This window comes from Saccostrea cucullata, unplaced genomic scaffold (genome assembly GCF_032062105.1).
Source record: "Saccostrea cucullata isolate Sc308-1 unplaced genomic scaffold, CSIRO_AGI_Scuc_v1 ctg770, whole genome shotgun sequence".
NCBI classification, from domain to species: domain Eukaryota; kingdom Metazoa; phylum Mollusca; class Bivalvia; order Ostreida; family Ostreidae; genus Saccostrea; species Saccostrea cuccullata.
In genome coordinates this window covers 168,108-183,990 of record NW_026925606.1, presented here as the reverse complement: position 1 = coordinate 183,990, position 15,883 = coordinate 168,108, and the positions used below count along the sequence as shown (strand labels likewise).

General features: G+C 31.0%; 1 protein-coding gene across 7 annotated transcripts in view; it reads right to left on the bottom strand.

The window, feature by feature from the left end:
- Window positions 1–15,883, bottom strand: part of LOC134269336 (receptor-type tyrosine-protein phosphatase alpha-like) — a 119,009-nt gene that overhangs the window by 61,917 nt on the left and 41,209 nt on the right. For 2 of the 7 annotated variants that reach the window (XM_062751531.1, XM_062751537.1), the window contains exons 6-7: window positions 15,134–15,268; window positions 14,603–14,740 (exon numbers count right to left, since the gene is read on the bottom strand). In XM_062751531.1, the coding sequence (XP_062607515.1) occupies window positions 14,603–14,740; window positions 15,134–15,268 (273 nt within the window). Of the gene's footprint in view, window positions 1–322; window positions 459–1,270; window positions 1,411–2,049; window positions 2,170–2,433; window positions 2,569–2,651; window positions 2,726–4,347; window positions 4,442–4,648; window positions 4,796–5,031; window positions 5,168–5,500; window positions 5,650–6,286; window positions 6,416–7,004; window positions 7,103–7,409; window positions 7,447–7,675; window positions 7,747–7,863; window positions 7,952–8,374; window positions 8,656–9,316; window positions 9,400–10,844; window positions 10,955–11,913; window positions 12,012–13,826; window positions 13,965–14,132; window positions 14,274–14,602; window positions 14,741–15,133; window positions 15,269–15,883 lie in introns of all 7 variants that reach the window. The other 5 variants (XM_062751532.1, XM_062751533.1, XM_062751534.1 and 2 more) reach the window with 5 other exon arrangements.

Sequence of the window (15,883 nt, the reverse complement as noted above, 5' to 3'; positions counted from 1 at the left end):
CATTAAATAGCTTTTCGGGGAAGGGAAAAGCTCAAAAGACTAACTTATTAGGATGAGTGGATTGCATATACAAACACAATTATAAAGTAATAAAAATTATAAAGTAATATCTAGAGGATTAAAGATAATTTGGAATTAGCTTTTGAAACAGAAAAACCCTTTACCTCATTTCACTTTCAAACAGGAGCAAATTCATTCACAGCAATTTGACTGAATTATTCACAATAAAGGATCAAATTTAATAAAGGAAAAATCATTAGAGATAAAATATTAGCTTTGGATGCCACCTCCTGGATAAAATTTACAAGTACTAGCTCCTTACCTGTGTTGAACAAAGTTCTGGTCTCCTTTTCTGTAAAAGTCGGACAGCAGTAAATACGTCAACATTTTCATCCATAGTGAGCTGCTGTATCACATTATATACAGAACAGAAAACACCGCACAAACTGGCCCCGTCTCTGTAAGGAAAATATGTTTGTTTTTGTTGTTTACAACAAAATGGTTGCTATATTAATATGGTGTTTACTGAATTTATTTTTAAGATTTTGTTTTAAAATAATTATGAGCAAGTTTTGTTAGAATGTTAGAATTCAACCTTCCTGCACAACTAAGATATGAATGCATAGTAAGTGGAACAAATGACATAAAACTTTTACGAGGGATTACAGCTGACTGATGTTTACTCTCTTGTACTTTGTCACTAAATTAATGTTTTCTTTCTGGTATATATCATATAATTTAATATATTTACATTTGCCAATGTCTTTCCTTATATGACAATACTAAAAAAATGACATTCAATTTTCGATGACATGAAGTCGGTCACATGATCAGACTTTCTTGCGTATGGAAAGCAAACTGCACGTGCAATTTGGAAAGTTCCGACTGTGACGTTACGTTGCATTTCAAAATCTTAGTCTAAATAATGCCTATATTTTTTTGTTACATGAATGAAAACGTAAAATATAAATATAAAAAAGAAAATATTTTTTAGAGTTTCATTGGGGTATGACATGAAGTCAGTATGTGATCAAATCTACTATAACGCCCTTCGGGCGTTATAGAATTTGATCACGTGACCGACTTCATGTCATACCCCAATGCAACTCTAAAAATGATATCTTATTTCTTAATTATCCCTATATTAATCTTTTTATCCAAAATGTTATAAATTCTCAGTGCTAGGAAGATAATACGATATGTATTGTAAATTCTGATTCCTAAAACGATAATATATATTTTCATATAATTGTTTTTATAGTTGACCTACTTGCTGACGACAGTGATTGGTCTTTCTGAGGAAATATTCTGAGCATACGAAATTAAGCTTCTGAGAGACGATGTGTCATGAGACGTTCCAGATGACTTCAGGGATCCTTTGGGTTCTACTATTGTTACAGTATGTGTTTCCTATATAAGAGAACCTTACAATTTTAACAAAGTACAAAACAAAACAAAATTGACAGAATTTTAAGCATCTTATTGTATCTGGTTCATTCTTTAATATTTACATTCGCTGTGTTTTTCTAGTGAGCCAACTGTGAAATTGATTTGAAAACCATTTCCGTGTATACTCGCGCGTAGAAATATACACAGAGAAACGTGCGTTAACGTGACGTCACAATGAGGCTGCAGCGACGTTAGTAAAAACGCTACGATATAGGGCAGCGAGAAATTTAAATATTTAGCATATTTTAGTTGCTTCCAAACATGTAAAATGTAAATATAAGGAATGTTTTTCAGTTTAGTGTGCTTCAAGAAATATGCCTACGTGACAAGTCTGTGTGATTTTTTAAAAACATTCCTTATATATTCTAAATCATTTTAAAGAAAATATATTTCTTAATTTTTTTTAACAATGAAACAAATGTAGTTATTTTTTTCTTTAGATGTCTTGCAAAATTACATCATATTAAGATATATTTCCTTTAAAAAACATATCTTAGGTGTGTATTTTCTAAATAAAATCATCCCTTAAAATAAGCAGTTTTGTTGTCTTTTCACTTTTATTATCATCATTAACCCAGAATTAATAATGCTCTTTCTCACCTCGTCTTTCACGATCTTTAACGTCGTTGTCTTAACATCTGTATCTGTGTGTGTCTCATACTGTACAGTAAAGGGAGGAGCGGATCTTGAAGAAGTGGGATCCGCCATCCATGCTTTAGTCTGAAAATTTATTATGTTTCAATATTCAATCTCGCTGATATTTATCTTCCTTGGTTTATTCAAAATATTAATAAATACCAATTATGATGATAGAAGTGAAGAAAATCAGATTGCACGCACATAAAAAAAGAAATACTTTTCAAAAATTTTAATTTTAAATGCGTCTTAATTGGAATTTTGAGCTATTCGTGAAAATCACATAAACAGGTAAATTGAATGTAAAATTGTTAAAATTCAAAAATATAAACGTTTACTTATACAAACCGATTCAATTTCATTTAAAGGATCCATGCAGATGACTGTGTCAGACTCGTGATCAATGAGAAGCCGCAGAAAGTCTATTGCGTCATCTGGTGTTGGATATTTCGTCACTATGAAGGCGCCCTCTCTTGTGTACGACTGTGGAAAATGGAAGTAAATATGACGAAATTCTGTTATTACGGTTAAGATATACTAACGATTTGAAAAATATCTATACTTACGGAAATGTTGATTGCATTGATGAAGCTGCCTCGTTTTGGAATTGAAGAAGTCAAGTACAAACTGTACTTGTCGACTACAATGACAAAGCAAAATAATTTTTTCAAGATAATAGATTCAGATATGTCTCTAAATATCTTAATTGCACCCAACTTTCTTTTTTATTTAAGAAATGAAGCTTATTTCCACTTATGTTATACGATATAACATAACTTGGGGAAGTTTTACGCTTTATAAACCGCAAAGCGGTTCATAAACAAGCGTAAACTGTCCCAAGTTATGTTATATCTTATATAATAACTTGAAACAAGCAAATTCAAAGAATTGTGGTCCCCCGCTTTCGGTGTATTTGTGGGTGAGATGTTATTTTTTATGACATATTGTGTCTAAAATGAACACCCCATCATATGTCATTTATTTAGAAAGTATCATTGAAGTTGATTTTTTTAAGGATGAATGACCGTTAAAAAGTTATGGGCAAAGTAAAACGTTTTTTAAAAGTAGGTCAACTCCAAGGTCAAGATCAAAGGGTCAAAGTTGATGATATCCAATTTACGGTTTTCTCTCAAGGATAAAATATGAAAAGTTTGAAAGCCCTAGCCCTTACTGTTCAAAAGTTATGGTCAAGGTTAAAGTTTTTTCAAAAGTACGTAAATCTCAAAGGTCAAGGTCAAAAGGTCAAGGTTGTTTGTATCCAATGAAATGTCTTGCCACAAGGAATACATATGTGAAATATATAAAAGTCATAGTATCTACTGTTTAAAAGTTGTGACCAAGGTTAAAGTTTTTAAAAATTAGTTAAAACTCCAAGGTCAAGGTCAAAGGGTAAAAGTTATTGGTATCCAATGAAAGGTCATCTCACAAGGATTACATATGTGAAGTACGAAAGCCTTAGTCCTCACCGTTCAAAAGTTATAGTCAAGGTTAACGTTTTTTCATAAGTAAGTAAATCTCCAAGGTCAAGGTCAAAAGGTCAAGGTTGTTGTTATCCAATAAAAGGTCTTGTCACAAACAATACATATGTGAAATATGAAAGTCCTATTACCTACTTTTCAAAAGTTATGGCCAAAGTAAAAAATTGGAATTTTTGTGTAAAAGTGGGTCAAACTCCAAGGTCAAGGTCAAAAGGTCAAATTTGGTGGTACCCAAAGAAAGGTCTTGTCACAAGGAATACACATGTGAAATATGAAAGTCATAGCTCCACTGAATCAAAAGTTATGGGCAAGGTTAAAGTTTTTTGTGATGGACAGACTGACAGACGGACAGACTGACAGACCGACAGACGGACAGACGAATGAGATTTAATGTCCCCTCGCTTTCGCGAAAGCGGGGGACAATAAGCTTCATTTCTTATAATTTAATTTCAGTGTAGACAATGAGACAATTTTACCTCCGTAAAAAGGCTTAAAAATATAGCATCATTTAAAATGAACGTCAAGCGGAGTAATACGTTTGTGAGATTATTATTGCTTATTGTGCCGTAGGCAAGTTATGTTATACAAAATATTATATGTTCCTCTGAATGATTCAGCCAATGGAATTGCTTGATACAAGTGAAATTCAATTATAGTAAAATGTAAATTAAATAAGACCTTTTTATCTAAACCATACATGTAAAATCTTCCAAAATATATAAGTTTAAATCTTTATTAAGGTCTACTAGAAAAGTGTATTGAAAAATCATTTGTGATTACTTACGTGGTAATATTGCTTTTCCGCTTTTGTCTGAATTGTGTTGCCTAGCAATTTTATAATCAGCTGGAGTATAAACTGGTCGAACTTCCATCAACAACTAGACAATAAATAAAGATCAGATTTAAATGAAACAATAAAAACAATACAAAAAATTAAAATGTTACAAAGTCATAAAATCACAACCAATGAGAAACCAAAGCGGCTTGAACAATTCAACCAATGGGAAACAGCAGATCTTTCTAAATGTCAACAAATTAATGAGAAACAAGAAAAACTTTGAAAACGACTGAGATTTTATTTGTACCTCGAACTCCTTTCTGATAGCGGCTTGATTTGCCGGTGTGTCCCCCATCAGTTTTTCTGCCTTCTGAGTGAAATCTGAGATAGTCTGTGTTTCCACAGGGGCTTTAAAGGCTTCGTTCAGGGACATGAAAATCGTCATGTATTGTTCCTGAAGGTTATAAAAGATAGAATGGTAATGTTATTTATGTCAGCCAAAGACAGCTTTTCTTCAATATCAATTTTCTGTTTAATATAATAATAATTGATTTTTAAAATATATAACATTTACAATGAAGATAAAAAAATAGATAAAATCTAATAAGTCTATGTTTATCTTGAGCAGTAGAACTTATTTATTACATAAAACCTTATATCTATGCTTGTTCTACAGTATCAGTAGCTTACATATGTCTGGACCATGTTCATTCTGTTAGCTCTCATGGTCTTTACATATTCTGCGATATTGACTTTGCCCGTTACTTTCCCAGTCTTGTATAAGGCATCCAGTGCTATATATGTCCCCGTTCTTCCTATCCCCGCACTATTAATTACAAAAATACAACGTACTGTATTTGATGTGAATAAGAAAAAAAAGTATGATTTAATGAGGCTGAGGGTCAACAACTTAACCACAAATTAACCACCAGATTTAACTTATATTTTTTGATACGGTATCTTAAGCTGTCAACTATTATTTGGCAAAGCAAAATTCATACATTTTAGTTTTAAAATTTGATCATTTTTGTATACCGGGGTATATTCATACGGAGCTTTTCTTTTAAAGGAGATCCAAAAAGTCAGAAAATGGCTGCCATCCCCCAGCCTCTGTAAAGGTATCAAAAACATTATGTACAATCTGTATAAATTTAAATACCTGCAATGGACGACCGTTGGTGATTTCTTTTGATTGGGTCGTGTTCTTGTCACGTGATCGTGAAAAATAACCAGACAAAATGGATCGGGCGTGCCGTGGTCAGGCCAGGTAGTGTAATGATATTGCGTAACAACACGTGACTTTTTGAGCTGAAAATATTCAATTTAAAATGAAATATATATATATATATATATATATATATATATATATATATATATATATATATATATATATATATATTATATATATATATATATATATATATATGAACATGTACAAAATATTTATTTTAATTTCTCTCCCATTTATTTATAAAATGAAATGTTACTGAAACTACGTGAAGAAATTCAGGACCGAAAATATCGTTATGACTTTGTTTTATATCTTGTGTGTATCCAAATACTTACCAGACCAAAGACGTGCATTAGTTTTTACCAAAAAAAATGCAAAATATGCAATATGATAAGTATAAAGTGTTGTTTGAATGACGATTTTTTTCCATAGTGAAAACATAAAATATGCATTCTGGAAAACTGTTATCAACAATAGAATGTTCAATTTTTGGTTAAAGGCAAGCTTAAATACAGTTATAATATGAACTTAAATACTTTATTCAGAATAACTGTTTTAATTAACGATAGCTTCATTTATCTTTTCTCAGTAAACTCATTATAAACTGAATATTTCTACAGTTGATATTGCTACTCCGTGCACATCCTACGTTATAAAACAGTTACTTGTACATGTATTTCTTAAACAGTTCTATTTTATACACATGTAACGTACCTCTTTGTGTGAAACAGAAAGCTTCCGAATAATATAGAATGCATACTCCTTTACTTCAAGAGATTTTACAACAATGTTTCCAAAAGCTCTGGCTTTCATTTCCTCTGGCCAATACTGCGTACATTTAATCTGACAAAAACAAATATACGGACTAATATACAAATACCAACAATGAGTTTAGAAGAAAAATGGAACAATATTTCTTTTTTATCCTTTGTGGATATATATACAAACATTTTAAAAAGCAAATAGAACAATGCACATTTTCTTCTTTGTGTCTTTCTCTCTGTTTTCTTTATAAAAATATAATTGAATTCGCCCTTTTTTCATAGCTAACTTAAACGGTCAGGGTAGCCAAGTATGTAAAACGACGACCCGTGCTAGGAAGGTCATGACTTCAAATCTCGACCTCGACTGATCCAAGTCGATAAAAACAGAAAGCAGCTGTTTCTTAGCCATCCTCTCGGCTCTTTGAAAAGAAAGTTGTGGATCCTTCTGATGGGACCTTTAAAAACCGAGGCAACGTGTCACGGCAGGCGTTGGCACGATAAAGATCCCTTACTGATTAACAGTCCTGAGTTTCGAGTAAAGGTCAAAATTTGATGCACCAAACCAATACATGGATACGGCTCTGTATGAGTGGAAAATTATCATCAATGGGACGTAAGACAACATACAATGGGACGTAAGACAACATTCAATCAATCAACATAGCTACCTTTGCTCCCTCTTTCAGGTTTGTAAGCACCACGATCTGCGTCACATTTTCTTGCCACGTCATCGCCCAAAAGTCGCTCAGTGTGCTTTGTTTAGGACCTTTAATTAACGAAATAATGCTTGATGTACGTATTGTTCAAAAACATGAAATGAATTTAATGAATGTTTTAGACGCTTCTCAACATTTTTTTTTCTCAAGCACAATGAAATTTATAAATCTGACATATCATAATCCATATATCTCTTTTATTCTTTTTATGACCACAAAGAGATTTATATAAAACTTTAAAAGTAATTTTTATTCAAAATAAGAATATTTTAAAAAATATTATATTCCTTAAAATAAAAATATTTAAATTATTTTTTAAAAAAAATAGTTTTTTTTTGTATTGTTACATATTATTACCTTGTGATGCAATATATTCCCGCTCTGAATCTGTTCCCTAAAAAATTTGACACACACCATTATATCAATGGATATAACATAACCAATGTTTTTATCATCATTACAAAAACTCAACTTTTTCTTCTATTTACTTATCATAAAGGCATGGCAGTTTTAAAAAAAGGACAGTTTAAGGTTTCGTTTTGAGATATTTGTTATAAATATGTCTACCTTGAAGAAAATTGCAATTATTTTCTTTTTAATGTTATTGTTTATGTTGAACTTACATTTATGAAATTTGCATTAATGTAGTCTGAGTTTCCATTGTTATCTTTTAAAATAATTCTTGAATGGTCGTCTGTAAAAGATATATCATATAGTAATATTTCTTCAAAAGTAAAATCAATTACTAAAAATTAATAAATAAACGAAATATCCAATTATCAGTAAAAATCGTCATAAGTCCTTGACTTACAGGGGAAGGTTGTTTTGAATCTGTTCTTCGGTACATTTTCTGGCAATTTGCCAGCGTCACACTGATGTTGTTCTCCATGTGGCAACATCTGAATAGAACAAATACATTCATATTGATATGCATATTTACATATACTTCATTCACAGATTTTTCAAAAACACAATTTTGTATCTAAATTTGGTAGTCTTTGTGCAAGGTCACAGTTTGATTTTATCTTTTCCTTACTTATACAGAATATAAAATGAGCTAAAAATTTTCTTTTAAAAAATTATAAATACAAGAAATTTATATTCTCCTATCTCTATTTTTCATTTTAATAGTGTATCTTTCCTATTTATTTATTTATTATTATTTATTTTGTATTTATTTGTTTTTCTTGGTAATGGTTTGTATGAAGGTAATGAAAATCTTAGAGATAGCAAACATTGATTAATTTCAATAAAAATGTGAAAAGAGAACAAAAACAGACCACTTTCAAAGCTACCTAACCCTTCAGATTAAAAAAATTTACAGCATATTCTCTTTTAAATCCTTCATCTTCGTCTTTTCTTTTCTCTGCAATGACGTTTTCGAGTTGATTCACGGGAATGTCCGGTACGGTTTCCTCATTTATATACAAATCACCATAGGGATTCTCGATGCCTTCGTCATCAGTGTCGTAATCTCTGTCCTCATATTTCTTTCCATTTTTCAATGTTGGCTCTCGCTTTTCTGGCTTCGGAACAGGATTTGTTTTTGTCTCCATATTTTCGTATATGTTACTAAATGTCTGGTTATTTTTGTCGTTGTTCACTGAATAAAGAATGTCTATTGATATATTTTTTAATTATGAGCGTAAGAAAGAATAAAATTTTTACTTAAGTCAACTATTAATAAAACCATCACATAAACATGTCTATACAACCTACGATTTACATACTGTAAACGTATTATATTTGGTGGTGTATTCTTTTTAGCGTTTTTGGCGGAAAGAAACTTCTGCTAATTCAAGTACAACGCTAAATGTCTAACACACATATATATAAATAAGAACATTTAGAAATGCGCTAAATCGAATCTACGCTAACTTGTTCAAAACTCAATTTCCGCCAAAAATCGTACACGCTAAATATAATACATTAACAGTATTTCAATACAAATGTCTTTTTGAAATTTTGTAGTTTTTTTAAGAATACTTATAACAATGTGTTGTGATACAGTTTCAAACAATCTGTATGTCAATTAAAAGAACTGATAGTAAAATTCTATCATTAATATATATAGAGATGTTTTAAAAGTTAAAATGATAGGTAAAATGATAATAAATTTTATGAATCCTTGATGCATAATATGTCATTTTTCGTCTGAGTCAGGTCTCTCATTGATGGTAAAAAAGTTTTTGCCAATTGTATATATTTTTCTTTTGCTTGGTATTCAAACTTTGCCTGACATATACATATATGTATGAGCTTACAGTAAACATTTTCTTCCCTCTCGCGCTGTTGTTGACTCCTTGCATGGCGGGGTTGTTCGTGTTCTTGTTTACCCCTTCTGAGTCTGAATTATAAATTATAAATACAATGATGATATTAAAATCATTTAATTTCTATAAAATACTTGATTCTGATTGGTTTAAAAATTCTTTTGATACCTGCATCAATAAAATCTAGAGTTCGCTTGCACAAAGCAGCCGGAACTACTTTGGCAGTCTCTACATGTATATTTCCCGCTTCCAGGTTACTTCTTGGAGGAATAATTAAATACTTTTACTTTAAAAAATATTTTCCTGAATTTCGAAACCTGTCCGTTACGTCCCCGACTTATTTTCTACTTTTGTTTCTTTTTGAATTATCCCCCTTTGCTAAACAAATCAAATCGTCTGCATAACAACAATACAGTTTTGGGAAAGAAGGAAAGAAATCGACATACTTTTGTTAAATGTTTGGCTTTGAGAAGTCTGGTATGAACAATAGAATTCTGAAGAAACGTTTTTTATGCTACCAAAGAGAGGAAAAACCGTTAGTCTGTTAAAAGTTGGGAAACGAATGATCGAGAAAAACGACACTGCATGAATGAGGACAGATTCTTTTATTCTTAAACAGTCGGCAGCAGAATTTTTCAGGTTTTACAGCATTGATGGGTTGTGATACATATTTATTTGTTCGGTTTGGAATTCAGATGAAATGATGTGCAAATGAAATCAAAAATTTCTGTGACCAACCGTTAGAACTGTTAGGATATTTGAGTAGCTTCCCTTTACATTTACGAACTTATAACTTTCTATACCCTAACACAACAGGTTAGTTTTTTTATGTTAAAGAACTGTAAATTATTTCAGAGAATTTTGGTAATGCCACGACAATATTTGAGAATGTTTCTTCGTTTGAGCCATTTTGATTTCCAGCAACGTTAACGTTGTTGTGATGTATTCGTGCGCACTGTTTTTGATGCGTAAATTTAATAGAAAGGTGAAAGAAAGATTCATTTTATTAATTCAAAAGCATAATTAAATGATAAGAAATGAATGTAATATTTTTTCCTTTGATCGATGTATCAAAGAAAAATTTGGACGGAAAACTTTTCAATTAATGCGCTACGCGCATTCATGAAGTTTTCCGTCCAAATTTTTCTTTGATACATCGATCAAAGGAAAAAATATTACATTCATTTCTTAAATGACTGAATGTTTTCTTTCTCCTTCTTTTTCAAACACTCTAGTAGAATTCAATATTTTATATGAATACGTTTGGGATAATCTAAGACCATAAGTATTAATCTTTTATTGTTTTTTTTTCTTAAAAATCTAGCAATACCTTTTTAATAAATAATCGCAGAACTATTTTGATCAGCGCGCAAGCGTAAAACGTAATTTATAAACCTTCCCTTATGATAATTAATTGCAGAACTATTTATATCAGCGCAAGCGTAAAACCTAATTCTTTAACTTTGCCTTTTGCTTATTAATCACAGAGTTAATTTTTTAGCGTAAGATTAATCATTACCTTCTGAACACAATGAAAATTACAACAACAACCAAACACACAATGATGGCAGCCACGACACCTCCTATGATTGGGGCAGTATTGGTGCCCGGTGGATCTGGGGCACTCACCTGCAAAGTGAATTTATTTAATAGTGTAAGATCCACTAAGAAAAAAATAAGGATGTAGAAAATTTGTTCAAAGTGCTGGTTTATTTTGGTGCTTTACTAAATGATAAATAACTGATTAATCTACACTTAATTATCTATAATGACACGAAATAACATTTCATCTTATGCTTTCCGAAAAAAAAAAACAGTTTTATGCGATACATTTTGAACCATGGTATTAATAATGATTAATTTTTATGTCTCGTTTTTTTTCTTGGATATAAAAACAACATGTAAACATAATATTATATTTGTGTGAAATACTTGAGTTGATCAAAACATTATAAATTAAGAAATTTAAAAATAAACGAAAGAGCGTGTGTCTGACACTCTTAGGTTCAACATAAGTAGATACTTGTTATAATAGCCTTTTTCTTAATCACTTAACATCATATTTTGTTAGAATACGTATGTAATTTAACTGCACTTGGAAGCCGCTAATTCAAATTCAAAAAACTGCAGTATATACATTAGGTACACCTCTTTACTTTACAGGAAGTTTATATGACATCCTTTTTTACGAGAAACTTAATTCATTAATCTTTCACCAAGAACATTATTGTTTTCCTGAATATTAATTGAAGTGGTAGTAAAACGTTCATGGTAGTGTAGTAATGCATCTTTTTCAAATTTGTTAAATTTAGGACCATTTCAGTAGAAAGCATATTCGTACAACAAAATACAATTACATTTGTGTGTTGACTTTATTTTTTTAAAAATCAAAATCAGTCTCTTATATAATATAAATATATGCAAATATATTCATAAAACATCTCAACAGTAACTATTTCATATATCAAGATTACTTTGGATCGAAAAAATTGTCAAGTACCAAATAGGTATACCTTATCCAGTATGCTTAAATTGCACGAAATTCGATTAAACACTTAATGAAATCAAACTTAAACATTATAGTTTACCTGTGGACAAGCTCCTGTCACTGCGTTACATGTTTTATTAAAACAATCTGTGCTGCATGTTTCATTACACCCGTAACCATGGAATCCCCAATGACACTCTTAAATAGCAAGAAGGATATGGAGATAACGAATGGTATTCAATCTCAAAGTCCATAAAACAAAACAAAACAAGATCAGAGCAAACACGGACCTCCAAAACATCAGAGGTGGGATCAGGTGCCATGGAGGAGTTAGCATCACCTGCCGACCGGTCACACCCGCTGTGTGTTCTTTGTCATGTTTGTGAAATAACGGAAAAATCCGTCGTCGATTCAGTGTATGAATAATGGAATAACAATTGGTATGAAAAACTTCAGTCAGCATTTGACTCAATGATAAATTGTATTTGCTAACAAGGTCATTGTATCGACCATAGAACTTAGGAAATGATGACTTTAAAGGAGGCCACTGATATTCTTGTTTCATCAACTTGCTTGTCAATAATTTACCTCGTTTCAGAAATTGTTCATACGTAGAGCATGTTCTTACGTATCGAATCAACTGAGATATACACACTCCGTATGCACTTGATGAAGGTATATTGCTGCATAAGTAAGGGAAGTTGACGATAGAAAATTTAAAGTCATCACGTTTATCATATAACTTGGTTGTTAGGTTACCATTAACGTCTTTTTCAAGTAAAATATCTAAGTATGAAACAGATGTGTCAGACTCCGTGGTATCTTTTATCTCTTGGATATTTCGTATCGACGTAGGAATGGAAATTACCATTGTTAATTAACAATACGTCGTCGAAATATCTGAAGGTCGAGTTGAAGGCCACAGCAAATGTTTTCTTCCTTTCACGCATAAGATATTGCATAAATTCAAAATAATTTTGAAAATGACCAATGACAAGGTAAGTAAATTTAAGTTCCATTTTTATTGAAAAAGAAGCTGTCAATGATATCAAAAAGCCTGGATTTTAATTTATCGTGGGGATTGGTTGTATATAAAGTTGAAAAGTCGTAAGTTTTTAAGCTGTTGATTTGGGAAAAATTTTGTTATTTCAAATTGTGTAAAAGTTCTTTTGAATTTTTAAGTATCCACATCTAATTCACGCCACTTCTTGAATATATGGTAGCACTGTACTCTTGAAGTTTTTCCTTCACTACTGTCAGTATCTTAGTGAGGAGTAACGAAAGAGGCTTGGTTCAACATTTACTGGAACCCGCAATGTATCTTTGTTTGTAAGGATTCTTATAAAGTTTCGGAATCCAATATATATATAAGATAATTCAATTCATTTTGGCTCTGTGGAATATTAAAAATATTCAAAACTGACATTTGATTTTGAAAAATTTCTTCCTTAGAGAGGAAAGTATAAGTAGGATTACCATTTGTGGAATTAAATCCAAGTTCTTCTAGAATAAAATTTATATAATGAGCCTTATAAACGAAGACAATGCTTTGTCGTCAGGGACCAATTCGTAATGATCATGTATTCTTTTTTTCACTTCTGATTTACTGAACACAGAAGGATAGATGGTTTTCATTTTGCCCCTCCATACGCCACTTTAACATAGATCTAATACGTTTTATACATTCTGACAAGGTGTCAACGTCTTCTTTTTCATATCTGGCCCATCGTCTGATCATTTTATTTTTTCAATATATATTGCAATATTCTATAATAATATAATAATGAAGATAAATTAATTAGCATTATAAACCAGATTTATGTTATGGATGATTATAGAGTTAAACCCTTAATAATTAATTATTTGGTATTTATGACTTCAATGTTCAGACAGATATGAAGCTTATTTATTGACAAAATAAAACATTGTATATCTTTAAAAATGAATTACATTAGACTTTTATATAATTTGAAAGATATATATATGAAATAGAGAAGAAAACATTAATGTTACCTTGTGTACAGTTGTTCCCTTGGTAACCTTGATCGCAGCCATACAAGCATGTTCCGTTTATGTGATGGCATTGTTCTTTTTTAAAGCAGTTACCACACATCTGAGAACATCCTTCTCCAAATTTCCCATCATCGCATTCTATGAAATAGGAAAAAATGTAAACAGAAATTGGATCCTTTTTGATAAAATAAAGATATATTTAGAAATCGTTGGTCCCTTTACTCCATTTAATATTTTGAATTTTACACCAGAAATTCATTTAGTAGAGTTAAAGAAAAAATAAAATAATGAAATATATTTTCATACTTTTATCACACTTTGGCCCTTTCCACCCCGGTTGACATCCACTTTGACATTCCCCTGTCTCTTTGTTACATCTACTAGGGACACCACAGTTAATGTTACACGTGTCCTCACAGTTGTAGTTATAAAGTCCAGCAGGACATTCTAAAATGAATTGAAAATAAGTTATGAAAATAAAAATACTAATTATGCAAAAATGTGTTTTGACACATTCCAAAGGGAATTTTCTCATTTTATAGGTGAGAATATGTTATGCCAACTGTCAGAATAGACGCGATATTAATTATCAAAGAATTTATCTTAAGGAAAAAGAAACACTCATTAATTATCTTAATTTTGAATTTTAGGCATCTGGTAGCTTTAAGTTAAATAGGTATTACAATTTAATTTAAACCAGATTATATTATTTGTTAAATTGTTTTGAAATGGTACCTTGAGTATTTCAGTTTTGTTAATAATTAAAACGTGCTCACCTTCAGTACATTTGTCTCCCTGAAACCCTCTGTCACATCTATTTAAACATGTCCCATTTATGTGGTGACATTGTTCCAGATTCAAACAGAAGCCACATGAAGTATTACATTTTTCACCGTACATCCGTCTATCACATTCTACAACATCATATTATAATCATTATAATGATAGATCTAGAATTTTCAGAGGTATTTTAGAATGAGAAAAAAGATAGTTGAAGGGTAATTGCAAGAATCTGTACAAATAAGAGATATGGTACATGAATAAAAAAAATGTTGTGGGAAGAATTCTTCATTGCCAAGAGTTAGGATTATACATTAAATAAATTGTAACTATCATGTCCAATTAAACGTATGCATTGAATTGACCTGAGTCTCTGACTTTCATCTTGTTGCTTTTTTATATAGTCTTCGTAGCAACTTTATCAATTAAAATAGAAAAATAATAATTTAAGTAAGATTTTGTTACAGAAATGCTCTCAAAACTTTCAAAGTATATGTTGTGAATATAAAAGTGGAAAAATTGATTACTGTTTTCACAGAAGTCTCCCTTCCATCCAGCGATACACCCAGACTCACAGACACCGGTGAATCTGTTACAGCCTCCTCTACAGGTTGAGTTACAGAACTCTACACAATTCTTTCCGTGTCTACCAAATGAACAGACTATCAAAAAGAACATTTGTTAAATTATATTTACATTTATTTTGTTTGATTCCTGATAAATAGCATTATAAAATTACAAGTGATAAATACACATAACACACAAGACCAAATCACCAAAGTCTGTCTGGCGTATGAATACAGGGACCACGCCATTACAGTTAAAACAAAGCGAAAAATGCATGTCTTTATAGTATTCATTTGTATTTCTTTGTTGCAAAAATATAGTTTATCATTTTAGATTGAAAAATAAATAAAACTTTGATTATTGTTATCTGTTTTATTGTGCACTATATTCCAGATTCAGCTATTCAGCCGTTCTATCGATTGCAACTTACAAGATGGATAAGCCTGAATTTTAAATAGACAATCGAATTGCAGAAAATACAGGGGCTACAAACTGTAGATATAAGTACTGAATTATCATTTTTTGAAAGATACAGTCTCATAACTGCAATAGTGTGTGCAAACAAATTGAGTGACGCGCGTTAGCGCGTTGTGAAAATTTGTTCGCACACATCATTGCAGTTATGAGACTGCATCTTTCAAAAAAATGATAATTCAATGCTTAATTAACAATTCCCGTTTGAGTATAAGATCAAGAAAGAAATTAACTAT